Raw genomic sequence first — 26,269 nt, forward strand, 5'->3', positions numbered from 1 at the left:
ACGGGCAGCGGACCACAAAGCGACACAGGATGTCCACAAAGACAATCAAAGGACCACAAAGTGACAGGAAGAGGAAAAGACGCTGTGGACCCCCCTCGTTCTGTCATTTTAACAGAAATGTCTTCTTATAACCACTAACATCAGACAAACACAAAGTGCTGCTCAAAAACAATAGAACATTGTTACACGGAGAAGTGTGTGTGTGTGTGTGTGTGTGCTACCTCTCAGTGTTCCTATCTGTTCTTGAGGAATCCTGCTCAGGTCTGTGGGCAAACCCACATAAACGCCTCCATAGTTCCTGTTACACAAAGCAACACACACATTAGAACTGGTTAGTTTTAAATTGCATATTTGAAGGTGGAGTTTGCTAAAATGTTTTCTGGTGAACTGACTTTTGAATAAATCAGACTCACTATGAACTCGTTTCAGTGGAATTTGAATCTCAGAGATGAAAAATGACCTCGTGTTTTCCACATGAATAAAAACTCTAATCACTCAGTTTATTTCTATTTATTGTAACACGAAACACCGGTGGTTCAGTGGGGGGAGCATCAAGCTGGGACAAAGACCAAATCCCAGCCTGTCCACCAGATGTGTCCTCGGCTGAGACACTCTGTTCTACCTCCTCTGTGCCTGCTGTCCACTGCTTCCCCCAGGGCAGAGGACAAATATCACTGTAATATGCAAATATGCTGAGTGACGACAACAAAGCTTCTGTTCTGTCACGAGCAGTTTTCACCTCTGGACCCGATTCCACTAAAAACCGACTCACTTTCGTTTGTCGTCTTCTAGCATCCGCTCGTCTGATCTGTCGACACACAGACACATTAAAACACACACTAACACATTTTAGGGCCTAAATGTATTTGAAACAGGTCAAATCTACTCACACTTTTGATGAAGACTCGTTGCAACCTGAGGTCAAACACAGATTAAGTTTTTATTAGTCTGAGTTTTTTTTTAATTTGTGATAAAAAAACTGAAGAACAATTTTTGATAAAGTAACAAAGTCTAACTAAAAAAAGAGATGCAAAACTACTACAAACCAAAGGATCACAGCGTGACCCCAAAGACAAAGAATAACCACAGACAGACGAAAAATGGACAGAAACATCCAGAGAAACAAAAAGTAACAAATGCAAAAACAACAGACAAAAAAAGGGACTAAAAAAAGAAAAGCAACTGATCAACAAGCCAAAACAAATGCAAACACAGACAACAACAACCAGAAAGACACAACTTAAGAAGCAAACAAGCAAAAAAACCCAAAAAAGACCAGACATGCAAAAATCAGCAAAAGTAACTTCCATTAACATGCACAATGTCCACTGATGAGACAAACTGTAACGTGTCCCTGTCCAACAGTACATAAAACTTTACGTCCACATTAATTACAGGAGGTAAAGGGGAACTGCAAACATGAAGAACTTAATCTTTTTTATATCAAGCACATCATTTGTGTAACTTCTGTCCCATCACGTGTTAAAATGAGAAAACACTTTAAATTTAGTCTTTTAGCCATCGAGCTAAACTGTTCAACAGTTTCTGACGTCCACCGCTGCTGCTTCGTGAGGAGTTCCCACATCCCATGTCTCAACTCAAACCTCAGAGAGCAAAAAAGAAGCTCATAACAGGAAGACAGGCTGAGGACACACGATAGAGGAAAAAAACGCAACTTTCTAGCGAGTTCACTGCTCAGCACACAGGGAGGATCAAAATGATGCTGAGAGGGAGGAGACGGTGTGTGTTCACGGCTGTCTGTCCTGTGTGTGTGTGTGTGTGGGGGGGGGGGCAACATGGACGGATCAGGGACCATTGGGCCCATTTGATTGTTGAGTTCAAAGGCTCAGAGACAAGCTGGCACCGACACGAACTCGTCCTGGATCGTGTCTTTCCAACGTATGGACAGAGTCCGTGCTCAGGTTTTTACTGCACATTAGTTCCAGTTTACACAAACAGTAATCAGATTATTGTAACACGGAGCTTTTCCCAACTTTAAAGCTACAACCTCAGTTCTACATCAGGACTGTGTGAGACCTGTGGAACAATTCCCAATATTTTAGTGGGCAGATTAACGAGCGACCACCTGAACGTCCAACAGCTTAAAACAAACAAACTTCATCAGAGTAAAAAAAATACTCTGTGGAACCTGAGAAGCACCTGTGATTGTTCAACGACCTGAGTTTGGGATCCTTTACTACTACTACACACACACACACACACACACACACACACACACACACACTCTAAAGAGCACGTGAACGTGGACTCACGGTCTCTGGACTTTAAGGTGCAGTTCTTGGTTCGGAACACAGAGAGGCAGCGCTGCCACGTGTTTGCGGGATTCAAACAAAAGACTTTACGGTCTGACTGAAACGCATCCGAGTCCAAAGACTCGGATCCTGCGTTTCTCTGCTGCACAGTATCAGAAGTGAACACGCGCAAACAAACACTCACCACATGCACAAAGTGACACTTACGTCACTTCTGCCTGGTTTTATTTGAGCTTAATTCCTCCAAAGATCAAAGTACCGTCACAGTGACAACAATAAAACTAACGACACCAAACGGACTTTTAGTATTTGTGATTCTACTTCACACGGTGCAGCGCGTGCTGACACTAGTGGAAACTCATTTTTGAAAAACCTTATTACATTAATTAGGAGCAGAATCGTGAAGTCTTACCTGTCGCCGCGTGAGAAACACCTGCTGACTGTCGTTGGACCGCCACCTCCTGCAGTTCGTCTACAAAATGTTTTCTCCAAACTTTGTGTTCCCGCTTCCCACAGGTGCTTCACCTGCTGCAGGCAATGTAATCACGGTCAGGCGGCATCTACGGAAGCCCGCTGCTGCCAAAAACCAGCCAATTACAGGACGACGGAAATGACACGTGACTGACCTTTTCTGACGTTTGCACATTTAAACAGGGGCCTTTTACTTGTATAAGTGTCAAATATTGCCACCGGGCCATTAATTTTTAGATGGGGAACCATTCAAATCTAAAGTGGAGACTCATTATTATTGTTAAATCCAAATCCTCAGATAATAAACCAACACATGGTTGAGTGAGACAAAAGGCATCAAAGAAGAAACGTTTTTATCAGATCTCGGGTTCACTTACTTTTGACTTATTGCTCCAGTGGTTGTTGGAATAATTTTAGATAACATAATTGTGCTTCACAGAAACATAATTTTGAGTTTGTGTTGTATACATCAGCACCATAAACACAATTATATTTAAAACCTTTTATTACAGAATTTCCTTCAAGGACCAGACTTGGTGAGCAGTGACAGTTTAATTCTGACCAGGTCCAAAGCAGCATGCAGCACTGTGGGGTTTTACAGAGTAAAGACACCGAGTTTGGATGTTTGAGGTGTGACTGAAGCCTGCAGCCACCACAGCTCCGACATGGCACAGCATTCAACACCGAACAGTAGAAAAGTACAAAAACCTGATATTTGGCAAAAAGGAAGAAGGAGGCCTCTGAGTTTCTGCTGCAGAGTGATGCTGAGCAGGATGACTGACCTCTGACCCTTGCTAAGACGGGGATTCTGAGAGTCCGTACATCCCTAAATCCTAGCATTTCTAAAAACAGGATTCAGTGTGTGATGCACTGAGCATCACCTCATCACTTCCTGCTCCACATCTCAGCAGAGAAAGTCCTCAGGCACTGGATCCTTTCTCCTCCTGTGACCCCTTTTAAATACTATAAAGTCCTCGCTGCCTTTGCAGATCAGTCTTTGTGTTTCTATTGTCGTCAAAACTTCATGTTGTAAGTGTCCTGAGGTTCACCCCTGTCTTTTGTCAATGTCCCTTAAATTGTTGTTCAAATTTTTTCTGGTCTCGGACTCTCTGGTATTAAAGGGAAACAGGAATTAAAGCATCAGTACGTTTTTTTCACTTCTCAGCGTAATTTCTGTTAGTAATAAGGCTCCAAGTGAGCTGCTGGGTCACAGCATAAAAACAGCCACATCCATCCTTACACTTATCCCGTTGAGGGTCTCCAGTCTGTCTCAGGGCCAACGCAGAGAGACACACAAGGACACACAACCATTCACACTCCCATGGGAAAAATCTGCAGTGTCCGGTTGAATATTCGAACCGGGGACTTTCTAGCTGTGAGCAGGCGCTAATCATTCCCCCACCGTGCCGCCTTAGTTTCATTCTGTAACTAAATAAATCTTTGTCCCTGGAAATGCTGCGGCCTGTGAAGTTACTCAGAATGTCCACTGTCTGAACACTGATGATTTTTTTAAAGGAATAAAAGGTGTCAAAGTTTTCCACAAAGAAAGACAAATACATCTCTTACGTAAATCAGGTGGAGTCACTGTCAGGCCTCTTTGGTTACTCCACTGTAAGAATGGACTCGAATGTGAAGACAAACGGTCACTTTGTTCGGGTTCGTAAACAGGCTAGTGAGGAATCAGCTGTTAGCTCAGCGTTTCACCAGTACATTTCATTACACCTGATTAACACTGGTCCCTGATAAACAGAATAAATTAATAAGCAGCTACATTTAAATTCAGCATTATTTTGTAAATTGTTCATGTGCTTTTCCTGCTGGGACAAACCAAAGTGAGACCAAGCTTCCAGAACCGTCCCACTCTCTCCTGTTACCAGGACTTCTATGCCCCCAAACTCCAGAGTTCAACACCTCCTCAGAAAGTTTTTGGATTACGGTTTGGTTTGGAGGCACTTGAGCAGGACTCCGTCCAAGTGCCAGGCCACTTCAGGCGATCAGGGACTGGAGCGCCGCCACCAGACTCAGCCCCACAGACAGTCCTGTCCATGTGGGCCTGGTGGTGGCTCCACCTCCCTCCAGCTTTAATGAGTAGTTACAGGTAGGGGTGGGGTGATCGGCCGTGCCACTGGGTGCAGTCAGGGTGATGCGTTGTAACAGGAAGTCGTGCTTCATGGCCGAGTACTGATCAGGACCGTAGGGGATGTTAAGCGTCTCTGTCAGAACTTCGTGACCTGGATAGGAAACCTGTCAATAACAGAGACCAGAAGAAAAGGTGTAAATGTAATAATGAGAATAATAATGTGCTGTGCATCAGTAACAAGCAACAAATGCTCAATGAAAACTCAGTAACATTTTAAACAATGAATAATAAATGACGCAATAAATCATATAGACAGTAACTGGGATGTTTTTCTAACCTAGTTAACCACAGGGATCTCTGTGCAACCCCCGTTCTTCCACCAGAGTGTGTGTGTGTGTGTGTGTGTGTGTGTGTTTACTGTAAAGGTGTAGAGTCCAGGCAGCAGCAGTCTGTAGTATTCTCCATGTCGGTCAGTTCTGAATGGACACAAATTCCTGCGACCTTTGACCTCCACCACTGCGTTTTGCACAGGCTCACCCGAGCCGTCAAACACACGACCTTTGACCCCTGAATGTGAACAGGGACAGACAAACCCACAGATAGTGTCAGGCGATGAGAAAGACTTAATCCTGGTCGAGTTGGAGGTTAATAGCAGACACACAGACAGACGGTAAAGAGTCAGGGCAGCTATGGAAACAGAGGAGAAAATACTGACCCAGGTGGACCTGCTGGATGAAGGCCAGCAGAGCCTTCCTGTTTTCCGTCCACATACCAGGAAGCTGTGTGGGTGGAGGAAACTTGCAGCAGGACAATTCCAGAGTCAACTCCAAACACTGGGCCCACACATAGTTATAGTCCTGCATCCCACCTGCAAACACACACACATTCAGATTAACACACACGACATTACTAAACATATTCATTGTCACTACTGAAGACATCCTGCTGCCGTGATAGACAGGGGACACGAGATCCTGTACTGTTCATGTGTGTGCAGAGACATGTCCTCCACGAGGGAGCGTTTTGTTACTTTTGTCCTGCTGTCTTGCTTCAAACATCCCTGTTGTCCCGGGTCTATTCTGATTTGTGTAAACGTGTGTGTCTGTATGTCCAGTAATGTGGTCTCACTGTTGTTACGTGGACTTTCTGGGACACATTGTGCTCTGTGCATACAACATTGGGCTGTCTGTCCTGGAGGAAAGATCCCTCCACAGTTTTTTCTTTTGTGATTTTACAAGTTTGCATGTAATTTAGAAGGAGTGGCTCCACCCATGTCAGAGGCAAAGAGCTGGGAGCTTTAGACTGATGATGAGGATAATGGGAAGCTCAGGTCCCTCTCAGGCAGCGGGTGGTGTCAGTGATCAGGTTTCTGCAGCAGGAAACCAGAGGAGGCAGAGCTGCTCCTCATCATGTTTCAGCCTGGTCCTCATCTGCAGGTTTCCAGCCAAATACAAACATGTGGGAGCTCAAATGCCAACTATCTGTGCAGTTGCAGTCGGGGATTAGATCTTAATTTAGACAGGAAGTGATTTCAGATTAATGCAGCGACAAGCACTGATGTCTGCCGCCAGGCGGTGTCACCTGGAAGAGGGTACCACTGGTATCCGTTGGTGACGCCGTCCAGGAACGGTCTGGTTTCAGCGCAGCCGTTGCCCGTGTTCATGGAGGCGTGGTTGTGGGAGTACACCTTGGCCAGGTGAACAAAGACATCATTATCGGGGGTGACGCTGGCCCCGCCCACCAGCTCGCTGCCTGGATAAATGGACAAAAACAGACAAATGTCAACACAGTAACAACAACTGGTTAAACTTCAAATTGTCTGATCAGGAGCACAGTCAATTTGTTACGAGCTTCACTCTGAGAAATGTCATGGCAGCACTGTCGTACTGGATTCTGAATAGATTCTGATTTGCTAGTTGGATCATCATCATCTTTATCCCCACACTAATTCTTTGTGGTGCAGTGTCAGCAGCTGCCAGCAGATGGCGATCTCTCCTTCTGCAGCAACCCTCCCATTTTATCTGGGCTGGGGGCCGTCAGTAAGGGGGGCTGGGTGGGGGCCATTTACTCTTATGGAGTTATCTTCTCATTGTTGCTCGAGCCTCATCGTATCCTCACTCGACTACAGATGATAATAAACTAACACACACAGCACTGTTTCTTTCATATACTGCAAATCTCTTTCACTTGACTTTTTCTGTTTTATGCTACTTTCCATTTGGATTTTGCTACATTTTAGTGGCTTTTATTCACTACATTTAGATACTAGCTACTTCTTGGAACTTGATCAATAAAACAAAATACTACGCAGCAGTACTTCCAGAAGAAACAACTGTGTGTGTGTGTGTGTGTGTGTGTGTTTACCTCCATTGCTGTTGTCATAAGGATAACTGGCCACCAGAGCTCCTCCGTGAAGGTTTGCAGAGAGAACAAAACTTTCAGTGCTCAGCCAGCCCATCACAGCCCTGACCTGAGTCACACAGAGAAATAAAAGACAGAAGAAGAAAAGTCTTCACGACTGATGGTAAAGTGCCTTTTATGGAAAACAGCAGCTGTATGAATTTGAATGAGACAAGTTGTCAGCCAGAAAAGTCCAGTTGGGACTAACTGACTAGTTTTATCCCTCAGTAGTTTCTGCAGGCAGCCTGTTTGTCGCCTGAGGGGAACCACAGGGACAAAAAGCCCAGTGTTCATCTCTCGCTGCTGCTCGTTGAATCGCTCGCCCTGAGCTCCTGACAGCGACTGAAGGGGACCCTTCAAGACCCTTCAAGAGTGTTTCAACAGGTTGGCAATGATAAGATGCTCTCAGCTGACAAATACACGTTGAGCAGAAGTAACGAAGTACAGTTACTTAAGTGTTGAACTTAACTCCACTTTTGAGGTACTTACATTTCTCCTACTTTACACATGCTAAGATTTGCAGTATTGGAAAGAAACATATATATGTACATTTACTTCAATACTGTATTTAAGTACAAATGTGATTGACCTCTTTCACTTGAGTATTTCCATTTTGTGCTACTTTCCATTTTGAGTTCACTACATTTTAGTGGCAAATTTCAAACTTTTATTCACTACATTTAGATACTAGCTACTTTTTGGAACCTGAAAAAAACCCCATATTATTATGAAGTACACTAAACAGCGTCAGATCCAATTGGTTCCAACCTTTTTGACGTTTCTGCTCTGAATGATTTCAAAGCTTTATTGGAGCCAAAAATTATTTAAAAGTTCCCCATCTCATGCCCTCTCAGCTTTGTATCATGAGCATTTAAAAAATTCGTTTAACTCACAGTTTATAAAGTACTTCAAACCAGCTTCACCTTAAACACACTGATCACATTATTTTCACACTGTTGACCAACCTCTGCCTCCCTCTTCTCGTCATCAGGACGCTGTTGCCCCCGCAGACCAGCGAAAGCATCTGGGAAGTTTCTGTTCAGATCAACACCGTTAGAGTTATACCTGAAACAGACGGAGACAGAAAACAACTGTTTACTGTCCGACTGGAAACCGACTGACTCATTAGATGACACATGTTTTTAGGGATGTAGGTGAACAGACTCGTCATTCTCTCCTGATGGTGGTGGGTTTAAAGCTTTGCTGAGCTCATGAAGTCATTGCTCAAACACAAATGATAAACACTGGTCACCAGAGTCAATTAGAAAAACACACAATTCTTAAAAATAAACTCCAAAAACAAGTGGATTTCTGTCCTAAAGTGATGAAATAATCATACTTTAAAGCATTTGAATGAAACATTTCCTAATATGGTTGGAAATGACTGACGTTAAACAGACCACACACACACACACACACACACACACTAACCACAACCCAAGTCTAAACCCTGAGATGCAACACTTTGCCTTGTGGTGACCTGAGTGTGTGAGTCCCATTAAATGAAGCTTAGAGGCTTTTAGTGTGACTGTAATTTGTGTGATACGCATCTAAACTTCTGCTTTCCTGCTTATTAGAGTGTTTTGGGCGTTGGAGCGTTGCATAGTTCAGTCTATAGGCAACAAACACACACTCTGAGTGTGTTTTTAATCTCAGTGAACTAAAATAGATTTCGTCATGTCCTGGTATATTGTGAAATATCCCCTGTAATGTGTTGCATGTGTTCACACACTAGTTGGTAAAAGCTGGCTTTAGACTTGCAGCAAGTGTGTCAACTATTCTTCTTGATTAGTGAGCACCAGAGAATTCATGGCGGAGCAGGGACAGACAGGCTAATTTAAGTTGGACTAGCATTAAAGTAAAGGCAGTGGCTGAGAGAGCATCAGTAAGTAAAGCTGATCAAACTAAAAAATACTAAAACTAAAAATACTCAGAATGCACAAATCCCCACAAAAATACACACACAATCCTCCCAAAGAGACAGAAAAAGAGTAGAAATAGACACAAAGAACCAGAAACACCATCTCATTTGTAGAAGTTCAGTCTGGGGATCCGACTGTAAAACACACCTTGTTTTACAGACATTTAGCAGAGTGTGTCCAACATTGGTAACCTAGATTTGTCCATGTTTAAAGCAGTGCCATCACAGACGTGTCTGAACCAGCTGTGGCCCCTCCACACACTCATGGACCTGCCCGTCTAAACACATGGAGTGAGCCTCGTGTTGTTGAGAAACACATCCACACTACTGTTAGGAAAGCAGAGGACACGCTGAATGACGGGTTCTCACTTCTGGAGCAGAATTTCAGAACAATTAGCTAAAAGCAACAGAGAAATGTTCTGCCGTTCAGTGTTAATCCAGGCTTAATGCTCTGCACACCAAACAAGTGTTTGAGCTCAACACTGACGGAGACAATTTAACTGTATGAAAAGACACAGCTCCAGTGCTGCAGGGACTCACACTTTCACACGCCGGAAGCTCTTTCACACTTCTCACTTTCACAATTCAACTGTCCCTCAGGTGACTGTTAAACTGTCAGTCACCGTTCACAGCTCAAGGGCTGCTTACAAAACACACCCAAGTTACTCCCAACACCTGCGGTTTGACGCTGTCCTCTCCTACATGTGAGATGTGTAAGAGGGACTGGTCCTCTGCTGTTAGTTCTCCCTCTCCGGGAGCTTCTGCAGGCTAATGTTGAGGCGTTAACGCGCTCTTCTCGGTCTCTCTCGTCCTCCTGAGGAGCTAGTGGACGCTGGGCTCGTGTGTGTGTCCGTACCTGCCCTGGCTGTACTGACAGTCTGTGTCCGCCACATCGAAACCATCTGGATTCATCGTCGGGAGGATGTGGATGCGAGTGCTGTTCAGTAACCGCAGCGACCAAGTTTCGTTGTTACGGTAACCACGCACCATGTCGTCAATTAGCTGGAGCAGCAGCACCCGACCAAGAACCTGCAGGCAACACACACACAGAGTTTCTATCACTTCACAAGACATTAAACACAGCAACCCCAAACTTCCATAGTGACAATAAAGTTCTTGGATCTTTAAAAATCTGTTTAAATCTCCAATGACGATGGAGATGGATGCTTTATGAAATTCAATTTTTCAACGGCTCAGTTAAAATCACTCCGTTAAACCACAGCACCGCAGTCACCACAAGATGTTTCTCGTGTTAATTTGACAAAACTTTGAGTGAAGTTGGGCGATGTTGAGTTTCATCCATTTGTATCCAACGTGTGCTGGATGGAAACAGCGGGGGAGGAGGAACTGACGTCGTGGAATCGAAAATGCAATCCGAGGCGAGCAAGAGGCAGTTTTTTTCCTCAGGCAGATGGCCGATTGGGTGGCAGGGTGAAAAGCACTTTGTGAATGAATGAGGGCCTCAGGAGGGAGAAAGAGAGAAGGGTGGGAAAGGAGAAGAGGTATGTGTTCAAACACCGCTACACACAGACACACACATGTCAAGACTAGCTGTGCCTCTGGCTGTCATTCTGTTTCCTGCACCACTCATTCATTCAAAGCCTCTTCTCTCCTGTGCTGCAGCCACACTACAACACACGCCCATCTATACTTAAAGGATCAGCGTGGTGGATACTCGAAACCTGACGACAAGACCAAAACTAACAATGAATGCGTTTAAGTATCAGTATCGGACGTATCTCTGTCCTCGGTGCCATAGAGCTCCAACACATAAAAACATGTTCATCTATAATCACGGACGAACATCAAATGTTCTTGATCGTCTCCATCATAATATCATCGTCGCCTTTCAGCTGTTCTTCCAATAATAACGTGATGACACAAATACTTTTAGGGCTCATCCCATTGGAATGAAGTGGCGGGTGCAGAAGAGCGGATCAGCGTTGACAGGCATGTCAGCTGAGTGGAGGAGTCATTGTGTGATGTTGCAACGCGTGCGGAGAAATCAGTGGTGAACATACAGTAATATGCTGCATGTCTGCGAGGCCAACGTTTTAAGTGCTGGCGTAACCGAAAAACAAGTTCAGATCCAGTCTTGTGCCCCACTCTGCCATGGCAGGAACAAGTCATCGCCTCCAGGCAAGCTTCCTGTAAATATGTAATTCCGCTGCAGTTTAGTGGAACAGAAGGTTGCTTTTATTAAACAGGGCTGGATGGGACGTTATGGGGCGAGATGCATACTGATCCACAGCATTAGCTCCTACAGGGCGACTTCACCAATATTCAACTTGCTTTCTATGGCTTTAGTTTAGGGCCTAAATGTACAATAATGCTTTTAACCTTCCGCTGAGCTGAGCGGCGCTCTGGAAAAGCAGGTTGACCATGATAAACTCCTTGGTGAGAGCATCTGTTGCCATTTTTTAGGCTAGAAGTACAGAGATCGTTTAATATGGGGAAGTCAAAGGGACTTTTGAAGGCACGTACTATTCAAACTAGAACCAAGAGAAGCAAGTTCAAAATCAGTGAATGTGTCCTTCAAATATTGCTCCTTAATATTTGCGGGTCTAAACCAAAGCTTGAAGTGCTGTTCGTGCACAGTTCCCATTAGAAACCCACCGATCAGCAGCAGCAGGAGACGGCTGGGTTCCTTCTAAACCCAAGCAGGTTTAGATAACAGGATCAAACTGCTCAAGTGTTGTTTATGCAGTTGTGCATTAGCTGATGTAAGCTCAGGCTCCGTGTTGCACTAAGTAAAGGTGGAACCCACCAATGGAGCATGTGTACATCTGGAAAACACAGGAAAGCAGGCTCGCCCTCATTTCCCCCCCGCCCCCATGCTTACACAGACACGCAATGAATGGTAATAAACAAAGCCGATACTGAGACCAGATAAGTGTTGACGAGCGGTGGGTGTGTAGGGAAACGTCGCTCATCCTGTGAACTCGCTGGCCTTTATCCAGCATTTTCACTCCTCACATAAATCATGATCCCATACTTCAACAGCTGGCAGGAATTTCTGGTAGTGAGCTCACAAAAATGACAAACCTACAGTAGCTTCAGACTTTCCCTGCTCTTTACTGTTGAAATAAATAACAAATGTTGACCACCAACCTATAAAAAGAAAGTGAAAACATGTTTTAACATTTTCTGAAGTTTTTTCTGCAGTTTTCTTTTTTTTACTAGATGAACAGTCGGATGACTTTCAAAGTTTCTGGGGGGAACAGGAATGTCTGAACCGACTTTTATAGCAAGAGTATAGAAATATGCTAATTGGAGATCTGTAGATTAGATCACAAACAGGTTTTCAAGGGAATGTGAGTGAATCAGAGGAGCTGTTATGTTTCACCTTTACATTTGGAAGAGGTGTCTCTGATGTTGGCATTGCACAGTATTTAGATATTTAGCTTGTTTTTTAAGAAAAAGTATCAATAATTGATTATTATGTCTTACGTATTATCTACTCTGTATATTTACTTATTTTAACATTATTATTGGTTAATCCACTGGAAGCTGTTTCTTTTTTTGTGTGTCAGGTCAATTGGATGGACCATTTTCATGGTATGACATTAAAACATTAAAAATATGAATTCGTTAAAGGGCAAGAGGCAAAAAAGCAAATCCATCACACTAGACCTGAAAGCTGCTGAAAAACATCTGTTTGATTTGACGTCACTAAACATACTCAGGGTCAAAAATATTTGCAGACAGACTGTAAGAGTCTGAAACAAGTTCTGCCAGAACGTGGAGAAAAAGGGTCTGTTTGTTTCGGAAGTTAGTATGAACCACACAGAACATCACGGCAGTCCACCCAATGGCAGTCAGGAATAAAGCGGTAGACTAACAGACACTAAGCTGCACCGCTGATTATCAGATGGGAAAAGAAATACGAATCATACGTATTTCATTTGGTTGTGGTTATCTGCAGGGAAATGGTGGATTGCCCTCTTTGGCTCGGGAGTAAGTCGCTGCCGGAAGTGAAGGACTGGAAGTATCTCTGGGTCGTGTTGGAAAGTGAGAGCAAATGAAGCTCGAGATCAATAGGCAGAGAACAGTCTGTTTTAGTGGAGAAAAGCGAGCTCTGGGTAAAGACCAAATGAATACAACTTGGAATATAAGCAGACAAAATAAGTTTCTTCTTCACGAGCAGCCAGTTGACATGGTTCGGACATCTGATTAGGATGCATCCTTGGAACATCCCATTGGAGGACATGTCCTAACAGGCAGGAGACAATGGGGTAGAACTAAACCATGCTGGAAGGATTAACAACGGGCCTGGGAAGTGTCTATGGATTTTGACACAGAACTAAGTGTTTGGCTCCTACCGTGTTCTTCTTCTACGCTGCCTTCTAATGTGCTGCTGCGTACAGGCCACAGCGCCCCCACAGTGTGGGACGGCTACAATGCAGGTGAGAGCTCACACACGTGGTGTCCTGCTGAAAGCTTGTTTGACCTTTAAGGGGACTGTTACTGACCTTAAGGCGTATTCGCTCCTTATTCTGGCTTTGCAACTTTACTGCTTTGTTAAAATTAACAAAGAACTTTGGTACTTTCCACCACTGGATGACAGTTTCTTCAGTAGAAACGTCTATTTACATTAAAAACTAGCTGTGTGTGTGTGTGTCTGTGTGTGTGTGTGTGTGCTCGCTCACTGAAAAGGTCTTTTTCTGCAAGTTCCCTTGGAAGCGACACACTCCACTGGTTCTGTTTGCTAACCCGGTGAGTGTGTCCGGGCGTGACTTGTCTATCTACAGACATTTCCGTTGACTTTCACACACATCCAAGTGCGGTCAACCATCACCTGTCACCGTGGCAACCAGACGCCGGTCAGAGGTTGCTAAAGTTTCCTTTACACACTTTTCAATTCTGGCTGCTGGTATAGAGTTGCCTGAAATGTTTGCGACTGATGTTTGAAACACCATTAAAGTTTGAAGAGTGACTGTAAGGGTTGATGTCAAACTGTGCAGTCAGGGACATTGTTGTGTCTCAGTGTCTTGAAGACAGACAGACTGCACACTCTGCTGTCTGGAATCTGCCCTTCACAGATTGAGTAAGTGACCTTGTGCTCACTACGGTTTTGGTGTAAGAGGCTGCTGGACTGAGGAGGGATCAGAGGAGAGTCTGTTTCCTGGATCCAGAATAAATACATGGATTTAAATGATTTCACACTGACCTTGTGCTTGAGTACTTCTTCCGTCATGTACTCGCAGTATGGACTTTGTGTACTTTATACATTATATCTGATTAGATGAACCTCAATAAAACAGAACTGACATTTCCAGGAAAACAAACATTCAGCAGCAGCTTTCTGTCCGATTCAGTGACTTTGGGTAAAGGACTGTTCCAGTAAATTAAAACATTGATCTTATTTTTGTAGCATTTGCCTCCAGTTGTGCTTTTAAAATTACTGAACAGCAGCCAGAAGGTCCGTCTGCAAATGTGTCCAACTGAGAGGCCCGGTGATAATGTCACTGCCAGACTTTTTTTTCTGTCTTCTTAGCTTCTTACCCTGTCGTTATTTATAATAGTTATTGGTGCAATGTGCCCATTTAGGGTTTTGTTGAGGATATCAGGGCAGAAGTCTGACCCCGTCAGAGACCTTTTGTTGTGGGGTTTGTCTCGTCCCGTTGTTGTGAACGGGACATCTCAGGCACGGCTTGGGAAAACATCCACGGACTGATCAAGCTTATCGTGTCCATTTCACCCGTGTCCACTGAATATGTAGAATATCTGGCAGCAGCAGAGATGTGATTAACTCAGCACGCTGTCCGTTTGAGCTGAGAATAATACAGATCACCACACACAGTCTGTCTGAATACAAAAGTGTGTATGGAGCATGTTTGACTCTGAATGGCTTTTGTTGATCTCCTTTTTGTCCTGCTTCCTGTCAGCAGGGAGGGGACCTTTTCAGAGTGTGTGTGTGTGTTGTCTCACCTCGTTTCCATGCATGTTAGCCACATATTTGAATTCGGGGATGCCAACGATGTGGCGGCGAGGACTGAGACCCAGAGCCAACACCCACAGCTGCTGACCTGAGAGACACACAGAGCAAACACACTTCTTACATCCATACAAGTCACTTTCTGTGCAGTTTCCGTGTGGACCGTAACAATTCGGAGCGTCATGAGTACAGACGAATGAATGAAGCTCTGCAAGCCTTAGCAAGTCTTTAACACACAGGTCTTTTCATACATGTGATGCCATTCATTGTCATAATGCGTTCCCTGCCTCCCTACAACGGCCGACCTAATCCTGACCTTAACCGTAAACCGAAGCCTTAAACCTCAAACAGCCTTTCTGGGAACCAACCAAAATGTCCTCACGATGATGGTTTTCTGAGTTAACATTGCCCACACACCCCTAGAAAGACGTGCCGCACAGAACTAAACTACAGGAAAGCGTGTGTGAGTCATCACAGCAACATGAGGGAAAAACTGAGCTGCAGGAAGGTGACACATAAACCTCCAAACAGACACACAGGCTGGACTCAGGCCAGCTGGTGTCCTAGATTAGCTCAGATTAGATGGGTGTGTGTGTGTGTGTGGGGGGTAAAATTAGCCAGATTAGAACGTCCCACAATAAGTTAACCTCAGTCTGCAGTCCCACCCTATGATCACACACACACACACACACACGGCACCTAATCACTCAACCATTATCTCCTGTGTGTGAACGTGTACGAAAAAGTACTGGAATCTGCAGAATTCAAAAGCTTTTTATGAAGGATGAACACAATTACTGCTAAACTTCAAAAGTATTGGAACAGCGAGGCCAATTCCTTTATTTTTGCTGTAGACTGAAAACATTTGACATCAAAAGATGAACATGAGGCAAGAGGTCAACATTTCAGCTTTTATTTCTAGACTCAGAAGTCGACAGAAACATGCAACCAAACTGACTGGGAGATCCTTCATCACGCATCCCGTTTCCTAGAATCTTAGCTGTGAATCCCAGGAAGTTATGTACTTTATGAACAGATACATCTAAACTGCCATACACTGCATCACACTTGCTGTTTATGGTGCAAGTTAATCAGAAGAATGACCCATCTTTCCACAAGTTTGTGCTCTTTGATAAACTCAATGATAAATCAAGAAGATAATCAGCAGATGAAAAGATGAGGTAAATAACGTACCTCTGACGGACTGGCCAATGCTGTACAGGTGTGTGATGTCTGGGTTGGAGGCGTTGATCTGGCGGAGGTACTGCTCCATCTCATGGTTATTGTGGTAACGAAAGTCCAGCGTTGAGCCGGCGGTCAGGATGAGGAAGGGGAGGATGAAGAGAAAGAGGGACGACATCACTGCAGACCAAGCTTCAGGATGGAAAAACAAACACAAAAAGTCCAGTTTTAAATAACAAGATGGTCAAAGTAGGAAGATCGTCCATGAAATATGAGAACGTTCACACATCTTTTACAGCATGTGAAATATTCTATTCATTTCCTGATCTTTGTGTAGTCATCTATATCATGTTTAGTCATTGTTTCCAAGAAATCCTGTAGGTTAATTTTCTATCACCTCTTTTCGAGAAAGTTTTCATTTTATCTTTAAAGATGAACATCGTGTCACATGATTAAAAGCCCAGAATATCTACTCTTTTGTCAACTGCTGCCTCCAAGGTAGAGATTAAACTTTGAAATCTGAATATGTCAGCAAAGGTGTCTCACATCACAGGCATCAAAAACATAACGTGTTTTATTAAATAAAGACTGGTTGGACCGGTTTCTGTTTTTATTTGTGAAAGTGTAAAGTGGCACCGTGCTTGAATTTCAGTACAAATCTTGTACTGTTTTTATGCAGATGACACACAGCTATACATTCGCATTAAGCCAGCTGACCTGGATTTGATTATGTAATATATGGATGTTGATTATATAAAATCAAAACTCCCAAGGTCCAAGCTGTCATAGAGAGTCCATGCTTCAGGAGAAGGGCGAGAGAAAGAGCAAACCAGCAAACCAGAATGTTACATTTCATTTGATCAGTCTATTTGACTTTATTTTGTCTTTATGGTCCCATGAGTCGGCACTATTTTCCTTTGCACCTGAAGGTGTTCTGAATAATACCTGGGACTTCTTTTGCCTTTTTGTTTCCAAACCTACAGATGACTCGGTTCATGCTGTGTGTTTTGTCAGCGTTTGTGTCGTCTGTCCTGAATTGCAGCTTGGCTTGACTTGACTTGCTGAGCAGCTGTCACTTTCTATTAACGTCAAAAATTGCGTGTTTAGAAATGTAAAGCCGCGTTTTATCGTGATTACAGTTTTGTTCAGCAGGTCCCTGCAGGGACACTGTCAGCGTCAGATGACAAACGAGTTGCCCTGACTTTTTATTTTGGATTGTTGGATTTTAACCTCATATATTTGCGGCTAAATATTAATTTCAAATAGGTTATTCTGCTGATTATTTTTGTAAATTTACTGTCTCAGAGTCTGTGGTGGCATCATTAAATGACTCCTTTTGTCCATCCAATAGTGTAAACCCACAACGATTTTTTTGACAATAATATAAAACAGAGAAAAGTAGCAGGTAGACAAAACATAGAAGCTAAAACCTGAAATGTTCAAAAATTATAGAAACTATTAATCCATTAACCAAATATTTGACAGTTAGCATATATCAATTTGTACTTCCCCTCACCCACTGCAGGTTTTATGTCCTCTCTGTTATTTCTTACCTTCTATGCAGAGACAGTCACAGCAAAAATAAAAATCGTCATGTTATTATTTGCTGGTGACAGAGTTGTTATGTCTCCTCAAACATGGAGTCATGAGCAAGGAATGTGGGGACTGCTGTGACTATTTAAACATGTCAATAGTCTGTTGGGCACAGACCCAGAACTGTGTCTGATGACAGAATCATCTAGTGAAAATACAGTAAGACACTGATTGTGAGAACAGCTCAGTGGCGTCAGTGCTGCCGACATTAAACTCCTTCAGACCTGATTAGATGACAACACTTTATTCCTGGTTTATTAAAAAGTGTTTTAGCTCATCTAATTTCTGTGTATAATCATGTTCACAATGTTCAAATCCGTTTTAAATGTTTTAGTTTGTGCTAATGTTTTTTGCTACTTTTTTAAAATCATATCAAGTAATTAATGCACAGAAACCTCATTTTGATTTAGTTGTCTAAAAAAGATTCAAAATAACAAAGACATTGCAGGAAAGTGTCAGAAACAGGCATTTTTGGCAAATCGGCCTGTGATAAATCAGTTATTTTCCGGTCTCTCAACTAATCTATTATTTTACTTATTATTTCAGCCATTGTCTATTACCTGACAGACACCCTGGAGACCTGTCCAGGGGGGACCCTGCCTCTTGGCCAGTGACACCTGGCATAGGCTCCAAGCCCCTGTGAGCCTGAACATAAAGACAACGGATTGTTGATCATCAGGAGTTCAGATGATGTCATCTGGAAGGGTTCTGGAGGAGCAGGTTGACCAAGACTACAAACCCCTTTAACGGATATCAACAGTTTCACAAAACATCCCATAATGACGTCATCCTAGCGTACGTGGGGGCCTCTAACGAACCTACATGCCAGTCATTTTTTTTAAACTCTACGTTGGCCATTGTTGATGATCGGCGTCTCCTTCCAGTGCATAGCCATAACAAGATAATCAGCACCCAAAACTACTTCAAATCAAGCAAGACTCAGAGTTCACATTCTGAAAATGTAGAGTTATAATAAGAACTCTAACGTTGGTGTTCTACAGCAAAAAAGGAAAAGGCAGATGTTATTTGTTCTTCCGCAACTACAGGAAAAATCTGAAAACCACTGAAGCGGCTCTTTAAAGGACAGATGATAAAAGGACTCTTCATGTAGACTGATGTATTTCAGAATAACATACGTGTTTAATGTAGCAGCAGGTAAAGCTGGGAGTAAGCAATTAAATAGTGCTGAGTAGCATATGATTTCCAATTGATTAGATTTGACTGATTAGAAAGTTATTACATCCTAATTAATCAGCTGATTAGATTTTTTTTGCACAGTGTTGCTTCTGGAAAACAAACCTACAGGACTTTCCTCAACATACAAACAGACGCTGCATGTTTAATGTCACTGGTTGGTCTAAAAACGTTGGCCCCGGGTCAGGTCACCTTAAGGTGGCACTTTTGTGGGCTGGTGTAGCATGTGGATGACACCCACTGATCCTCTTCAGAAACCATTTTCAACTCCCCCGAAATATTTGTCACAAAGAATGAACATGTATGTATATGTTAATTGTCGGAAATTGATTTTTAAAACAGGTCTAAATAGGTTTGCTGCCTGGAGGAAACTGAATTTAGGCTGTTTCAGTAGTGCAGCCGCCATCGTTCTCTCTAAATTATTTCTTGTATTATATGTGAAAACCATTCATGTCATGTTTATTTTTGTATCTCTGTAAAATAAATGTTAAACACATGAAGAGTACAAGTACATACGACTCTCACCTCTGTGCAGGAAAGAAAGCAGCCTTCATATGTTATTTTACATAACAAAGGTGCTTTACGCAAAATGATTCAAATATTGGATTAGTTTACTGACTCATGGACTCAAAGCAGTCATTTGGTGCGATGCTGAATCTTTCTTATTCTTTGCACATAATCAATTCGATAATTGATTGAATTGAATGTTTTTTAGGTATTTTTTTGAGCATCCGGATTCAGTATGAGCTGCTGCTGACTTGGTTTCCATTAGCGCGCAGTGGTTTTAAAATGATGTTGGATCCATTTCGCGCAAGAAAAGCTCTCAGAAAATCAATGAGTCAGTCGTTGCTTTCATAAAAAATGAAGGGTTATTATTGACTCCGCAAAAGAAGTAAAGCTGAAAGTGGTGGAGTATTAGTACAAACTGGATCCTTCAGTGCGGCACCTGTACAAGTAACGTCGCCACCTCGGCGCTGAAAACGGAGCCACCGGAGCAAAGTTACACACACATCACTAAAGTTCACCGTCAGCTCGTGACACGACGCTTCCCGCTTCACATCTTACCTGCCCCGCTGTCTGACACCGGCACTGAGACGAGAGTCCGGCTCCTTCACAGCGCAGAGTCTGGATCAGCCTGTCGCTGCCCTCAGTGCACGTTAGTCATTCACTACCGGGCCGGGGAGGGGCGGGGTTTAGAGTGTGTGTGCGCGCGCGCGTGTGTGCGTGTGTGTGTGTGGGTGCGCGCCATGCATTACTCACACGGCGCTGTAAATCATAGATCCGACAGATTTCTAAAGGAAACTGATGATTCGTTTGCTCATCATCACCATCATCATCATCATCGGAAGTGACTGAAAGTAAAGATCCCAAAGTGAAGCAAAGGGACGCTGCCAATGGTTTCTGTGAGAAGGCTGTAAGGGGCTTTGAGGAGAGTGTTTGAGACTTAGGGAGGTTCCTGTACGACTCCTTGAAGAGGGCGTAGGGACCTTAAAGAGGTTGCGGGGGTCACTTAAGAGGCTTTGGGAATACTTGAAGACAATGTAGTCTGGAAGTTTCCATAAAGAGGTTTAGAATCCTTGAAAAAGTTGGAGTTGCTTTGAAGAACTTGACAAGTTCTTGGAATGAATAGTGTTGTAGTGACCTTGGACAGCCTGTAGGCATATTTAAAGGTTGTGGTGAGGTGGTCTTGGGGCTTTGGGAATCCTTGAGGAGGTCCTGGTGATCTTCATGGACGCTGTCGTCCATGAGGAGGTTGTTACAAACAGTAAGAAGGAAGAAACAGGTTTAGGCCCCTCAAGAGGTTGTGAGGACACGGATCACTCCTTGAGGAGACCACAGGGGTCCCCTGAAATGTTTTAGTGGGTCTGGAGGAACCAGTAGAGGTACTTGCAAATGTTGTATGATTGCATGAGGGACTTTTTAAGTTTTGTGATTTACTGACAAATGAATTCATGATTTTAAAAACGTGTAGAACTGACCTGTAATTATTGGTAATTACTGGTTTCAAAGACCTCATCCTGAAGTCAGCGGGAGACTGAGGACACCTACCTCACTGGTAAATTATTTAACTGCTGCAGGTGAAGTCAGCCCAGGTTCATCTGGTTCTCAGAGATCGATATTTTCTACTCTGGTGCCTCCAAGTGGCAGGAAACTTATTCCATCAGAACTCAACTAACCAAACCAGTGTTACAAAATGTCTTTAGCCCTTTTCCTTCTAAATATCACTGCCTGGTTTTATATTAATGTTGCTTTTTAACCCAAGATAATCACCCTTCTTCAAGTATTTATGTGTATTTTCTTGTTAGTATTGTTTTGATATTTAAATGTACTTTTGTCAGGATGGTTTATTACTTCTAAATAAATGTTATTTATCAGGTTTGAAGTTTGGTTCCTGTAATGGTTACGGGAACGAATACATGCTTCTTCACTGACAGCATCACAAGACTCTAACAAGACAAACATAAAACACACAATAAACCATGAACACAAAGTAAAAAAGCTTGTGACTAAGTGAAGAGCACTAATGCTTTCTATGTAATCTTGTGCAGATAGATTTCTACTACATATAAATATATTTTAGAAACATTATAAGCTGCATGTTTGCAAAAGAACATTTAAAGTTTAAAGATTAATGGATGTTATAACAAATTGTAACAGTTATGGGCACTTTTCTAACCATACAAACACACAACATATTTATCTCAACCAATCTAACATTGAACTTAAGTCAAACAGAAGCAGTTTCCACAGGACCTTAAAAGTTTCTGAAGGAAGGAAGGAAGACGTCCCACTGTCACCAATCAGAGACTCGGGTTGGATTTGTGGTGATTTAATGCCATCTGCCGGCTGCATCCTTGAACTACAACATAAAAATATCCATGCAAACCCGCTGAGAATAGAAATAGTGAACTCCTACTATCTGTAGCTTAAACTGTACTTAAAAACTAGTAGACACTGTTGTACTTGTACTTTTAAAACAAACTGTGAACTTACAAATGGTCTTTGGGAGGATTCTATGGTCCTTAGGGAGGTGGTGAGCTTCTTGAATAGGTTGTAGGAGTCCTTGAAGACTTGTTTAGGGTCACTGAGGACATTGTAGGTTTCACTAAATACATTTTGGGAGACCTGGAACAGGTTCTAAGGAGTCTGTGTGGTGCTGTTGTGTTAAAGTTGGACTGAAAAGGTTGTGGAGGTGCCTCAGAAGTTTGTAGGGAACTGGAGGAGATTATAGGGGTCACAGAGGACACTGTGGGCCTCGATGAGGCTGTAGAAAGGGTTAAGGAGGTTGTAAAGGTCCCTGAGTGGGTTGCATGAATCCTTAGGGAGATGGAAAGGTTGAATGGGCCTTCAACAGGTTTCAGAGGATTATAGGAAGATGTAAAAAGCAAAAAGAGATGTTGTGCTAATGAAGATTGTACAACTCACTGTCTAAAGTAGGTTGTACAAATCCGGAGAGGAAGACCACAAGGACAGCGTCATTCATGAGGGGTCGTGATCTTTGTAGATGTTTTAAGGATCACAGTCCTTGAAGATGCTTCCGAGGGGGAATGAGAGGATGACTGTGGGTGGAAAAATGAAACAAATATCAAGTCATAAAATCTCTGAAAAACATCTCACTGATCATCAGTAAAGTTTCTGAAAATGAATTTCTTGGTAGTGTTCACAACCACAAATCTTTTATCATCATGTTAATACAGAACTCTCCAGAACATTAACTTTCTAACATTAACTGCCAATGCAGTCTACTCTCAACATTACAGGAAACCTGCTAGGACATGAAAAGTTTCTTCTGTTCTAGTTGTATCAGAGCTGAAGTTAATATTTCCTTCAGTCAGTGCCAGGTGCAGTTTTATCCCTTTTCAGCTTACGCTTGCATTAAAGTGAAGCGACAGAGCTGAAAGGGCTTCTAATCCTCAGTCTTGTACGTTGAGGTAATAATGTCAGCGTAATTGTGGCCCGGGGGGCAGGGGGGCTTGCAGCTGGCTGACTGACAACTCATTTAAACAGACACAGTCAAGGAGATGGGAGGCGAAGCTCAGAAACAAGAAGTTAATGAAGCTGGAGGGATGAGCGACAGGTACATCAGCGATACACATCTGTCTCTGTGTAATTGAAACCTCATTTAGTAGAACACAGTGATGCTGATTCACTAGTTTTCCCTGAAGCCGAAGGCCACAGAGAAGAGTCTTCATTTACCTGAAAACAAAGAACGAATGTTACAGAAATTACCTGTGTTGCATGAGTCACTGTAGAAACCTGCAAGGGTTTTTACTGCCACTGAAGGAGCTGTGGCCTCGAAGAGGTTCCATCACTCGCTGCACCACCACACGCCATGACTGACCGGCCCACCCATTTCACTAAAAACCACAAACATCAACCTCATTGTGAGACTAGAGGAAATGTCAAAGGATCATCTTTAGTCCTGAGGATGCAGCATCAGGGGACCAGGAATCTTGGTTGGAAAAGTCTGTACATTTGAGTCGTGTAATGGATACAGGAAAAAAATAATATTTATTAGTTACGAGACCAAAATGACAATGCCACCTGTAATTATGTGGCCACGTGATACAGCACCTGTAAATGTAAAAAGACTAGGTTTGTTTTTTGTTCTTTGTCTCCTTCAACTTTTCGAGCTTGCATACCTGCTTCTTTGTCTGCTACATTGCAAACATCGTAAAGTGCTTTGAATATTTGAAATGTGAAGCTACGGGAGGCGGTGGGCAGGGAACGTGCTGCTGTCATCGATGATGGACTCCAAAAAGTAATGCAGAGACACCACCTCCACACCAAACAACATCTTTACTGAGCAACTGGGAAGTTGAGGAAGAGAAGTCCACAGAAAGTTAGTCTGTTTGAGATAAGACTCTATAAATCTTTGAGCAGCAGAGGAAATCTAAAATCCAGACCAGCATGTTTTCCATAATCTGCCTCATTCCCTAATCTAGGAGCCCAGACACACTCTTCTCTAGTCCCATTGTGCACCTGGCCTCTGAAACATTATCATAATCCATCCAGCCTGAAAACCGAGGCGAGCGACTCGCGCTGCATATTTTAATTTAATGAAGCAGCGGAGAATCACATAGCCAAAGTGCAGCCCACCTGTCCGTAGGAGACTAAAGTACAAGCTGTCAGCTTCATCAATCAAACTGTCCTTTTTTTGGCACGACTTCATCTTCTTAGACAAGCTAAAGTTTCATACGTTCATAGTGTGTTTACCTCTTCTAGGATGAGCTGTGTTAGGGGGGTTGGAGGTAGACCACTGGGGAGTTACAGGTCCTGCTGATCTGGAGGCCAACACAATGTCACCTACGTGACATCAATGATTGGTTGAAGCAGTTCGAGGTACAGGCAGCGCGGTGCCTGACCAGAGCGGTTAGAAAGTCCCCGGCTCTAGTCCACCTGCCGTCAGCAGCCTTTGTTTGGAGATTTCACGTTTTCTCCAGGTACTCAGGTTTGTACTACGCAATACACCTGTACATTTGCAGATGCAGTAGCAGATAAAGCAGGTGCTGGTCAGAGAAAGACAAGCGAGAGACCATGTGGAGAAAAGCTCAGCGTCCGCTTTGATTTGCAGGTGAGCGGGTGGTGAATACAAAACCAACAAATGGTAAATGCTCTGCACTTATATAGCGCTTTTCTACCTATTGGCACTCAAAGTGCTTTACACTGCTTCTTATTTACCCATTCACACTCACAATCACACACACATTCATACACCGATGGGGGAGCTGCTATATGCAGCTGGCCAACACTCACCGGGAGCAACTAAGTTGGGGTTCAGTGTCTTGCTCAAGGACACTTCGACATGTGACTGGAGCAGCCGGGGATTGAACCAGCAACTGTGAGATTGGTGGACAACCACTCTATCTTCCTGCGCCACAGTCGCCACAAATCAAACACACACATACCCGTATCTGTGACTGTACCAACAACACATCAGGACAGATGTTTGCATCTTCAGACATGTAACGCGCAGTATTTCCAGTAGTCATGGAGACCAAACCACAGTGTAGTTTTCTCGTGTATAAAGTGTTTTTTAGTTGTAAATGTACACATCAGCATGTTAGCACTGTGCTGATTCAGGCCCTTTGCTCAGTGTGAAGCCTCTCAGAGCGACTGGCTCAGCGTCCACTGTACACAACAGGGAAACAGTAAGACCACAATGCTCCACATTGTCTCCCTGAACATGAAATATACTGTCACTGAGCAAATGCTGCAATAATTCTTCTTAATACATCGCCCAGCTCTGCTACCGATGCAGCCGTAACCCGGCAGTAGAGCGAATCCAGCGCACATGAATCAGCCGTGCAGGCCGTCGGCCTTCTGACGGCTCCGCAGCCGTCGGTGTTGTCAGCAGAGTTTCACTGCAGCTCTTCACATTAATGTTGCATGAAGCCAAAGTCTGTTTAAGCAGATTTACACAATCTCCCTCCTCTGATGATGAGTCACATTCTGCAGCTGCCAGCAGATTCCCGGCTTCAGTGTTTTCACCGCTCCGAGGTTTTTCTGCGACACACTCGGTGCTGTTTGGTTTCTGGGTTCCAGCCTCAGTGACGCAGACATTATCCTCTTTTTCTAATGAGCTTCCACATTCACTCTAAAAGTAAATCTGGCTTGTTTTTGGAAAAAGTTGTCATCGCTGACCCTAATCACACTAATCTGAATCCCTGATGGATGTTTCCAGAGAACGGTTGTTAATGCATTTGCTGGAGATTAAACCATGAGGCCTGACAATGTACATGTAATGTTAAGGTGGAAGACAAACTTTTTATCAAACCCTGTGCATCTTTGTGTGGCGTTTAAACGACCGGAGGTTTTTGTGCCCAACACAAACAAAACAAAACGGCCGTGTTTGCAGCGATTCCCGCACGTTTGGCTGTTCGGGTAAAAGTCACGTCAGCCGCCAAAACATTTGCTGCTCAAAGGGTGTTTTTTCCTCCATATGTGGGGGCGTCCTGTTGGTTGGGGGTGAAAAGCAATGAAAAAACTTATATTTCAACAATGCACTAACTGCAGATACTGGAAAATTATTCCACTAATTATTAATAATTACTCATTATTAAGTACATTTTTACCAGCAATATTAGCAACGTAGCTCATTAGCTCACTGTATATCTTTTCATTTAATGAACTGTACTTTATGAGTTCATTAAACATTATAAAATCATCACATAGTAGTTGACTCCCTTTAATTTATGCAGCTAATTAACATGTTA

General features: G+C 43.2%; 1 protein-coding gene across 4 annotated transcripts; it reads right to left on the minus strand.

Annotated features, from left to right (window-relative positions):
- Positions 1-3,231: 3,231 nt before the first annotated feature.
- cpm (carboxypeptidase M) lies at positions 3,232-22,603 on the minus strand. Of its 4 annotated transcripts, XM_067489872.1 has the most exons (12): positions 22,479-22,603; positions 22,047-22,370; positions 21,807-21,912; positions 16,278-16,457; positions 15,077-15,174; positions 10,002-10,174; positions 8,190-8,289; positions 7,189-7,294; positions 6,406-6,576; positions 5,540-5,692; positions 5,243-5,391; positions 3,232-4,988 (listed from the first exon to the last, which is right to left on the minus strand). In XM_067489872.1, the coding sequence occupies exons 4-12, from the start codon at positions 16,441-16,443 to the stop codon at positions 4,731-4,733; spliced, it is 1,374 nt and encodes a 457-aa protein (XP_067345973.1). In that variant the 5' UTR covers positions 16,444-16,457; positions 21,807-21,912; positions 22,047-22,370; positions 22,479-22,603; the 3' UTR covers positions 3,232-4,730. The 4 variants fall into 4 exon arrangements, with proteins under 4 accessions (XP_067345973.1, XP_067345974.1, XP_067345972.1 ...); XM_067489873.1 differs by lacking the exon at positions 22,479-22,603 and having other exon boundaries at positions 22,047-22,438; XM_067489871.1 differs by lacking the exons at positions 21,807-21,912; positions 22,047-22,370; positions 22,479-22,603 and adding an exon at positions 20,118-20,420.
- Between the last annotated feature and the right edge of the window lie 3,666 nt (positions 22,604-26,269).

Source organism: Channa argus, chromosome 21 (genome assembly GCF_033026475.1).
Source record: "Channa argus isolate prfri chromosome 21, Channa argus male v1.0, whole genome shotgun sequence".
NCBI classification, from domain to species: domain Eukaryota; kingdom Metazoa; phylum Chordata; class Actinopteri; order Anabantiformes; family Channidae; genus Channa; species Channa argus.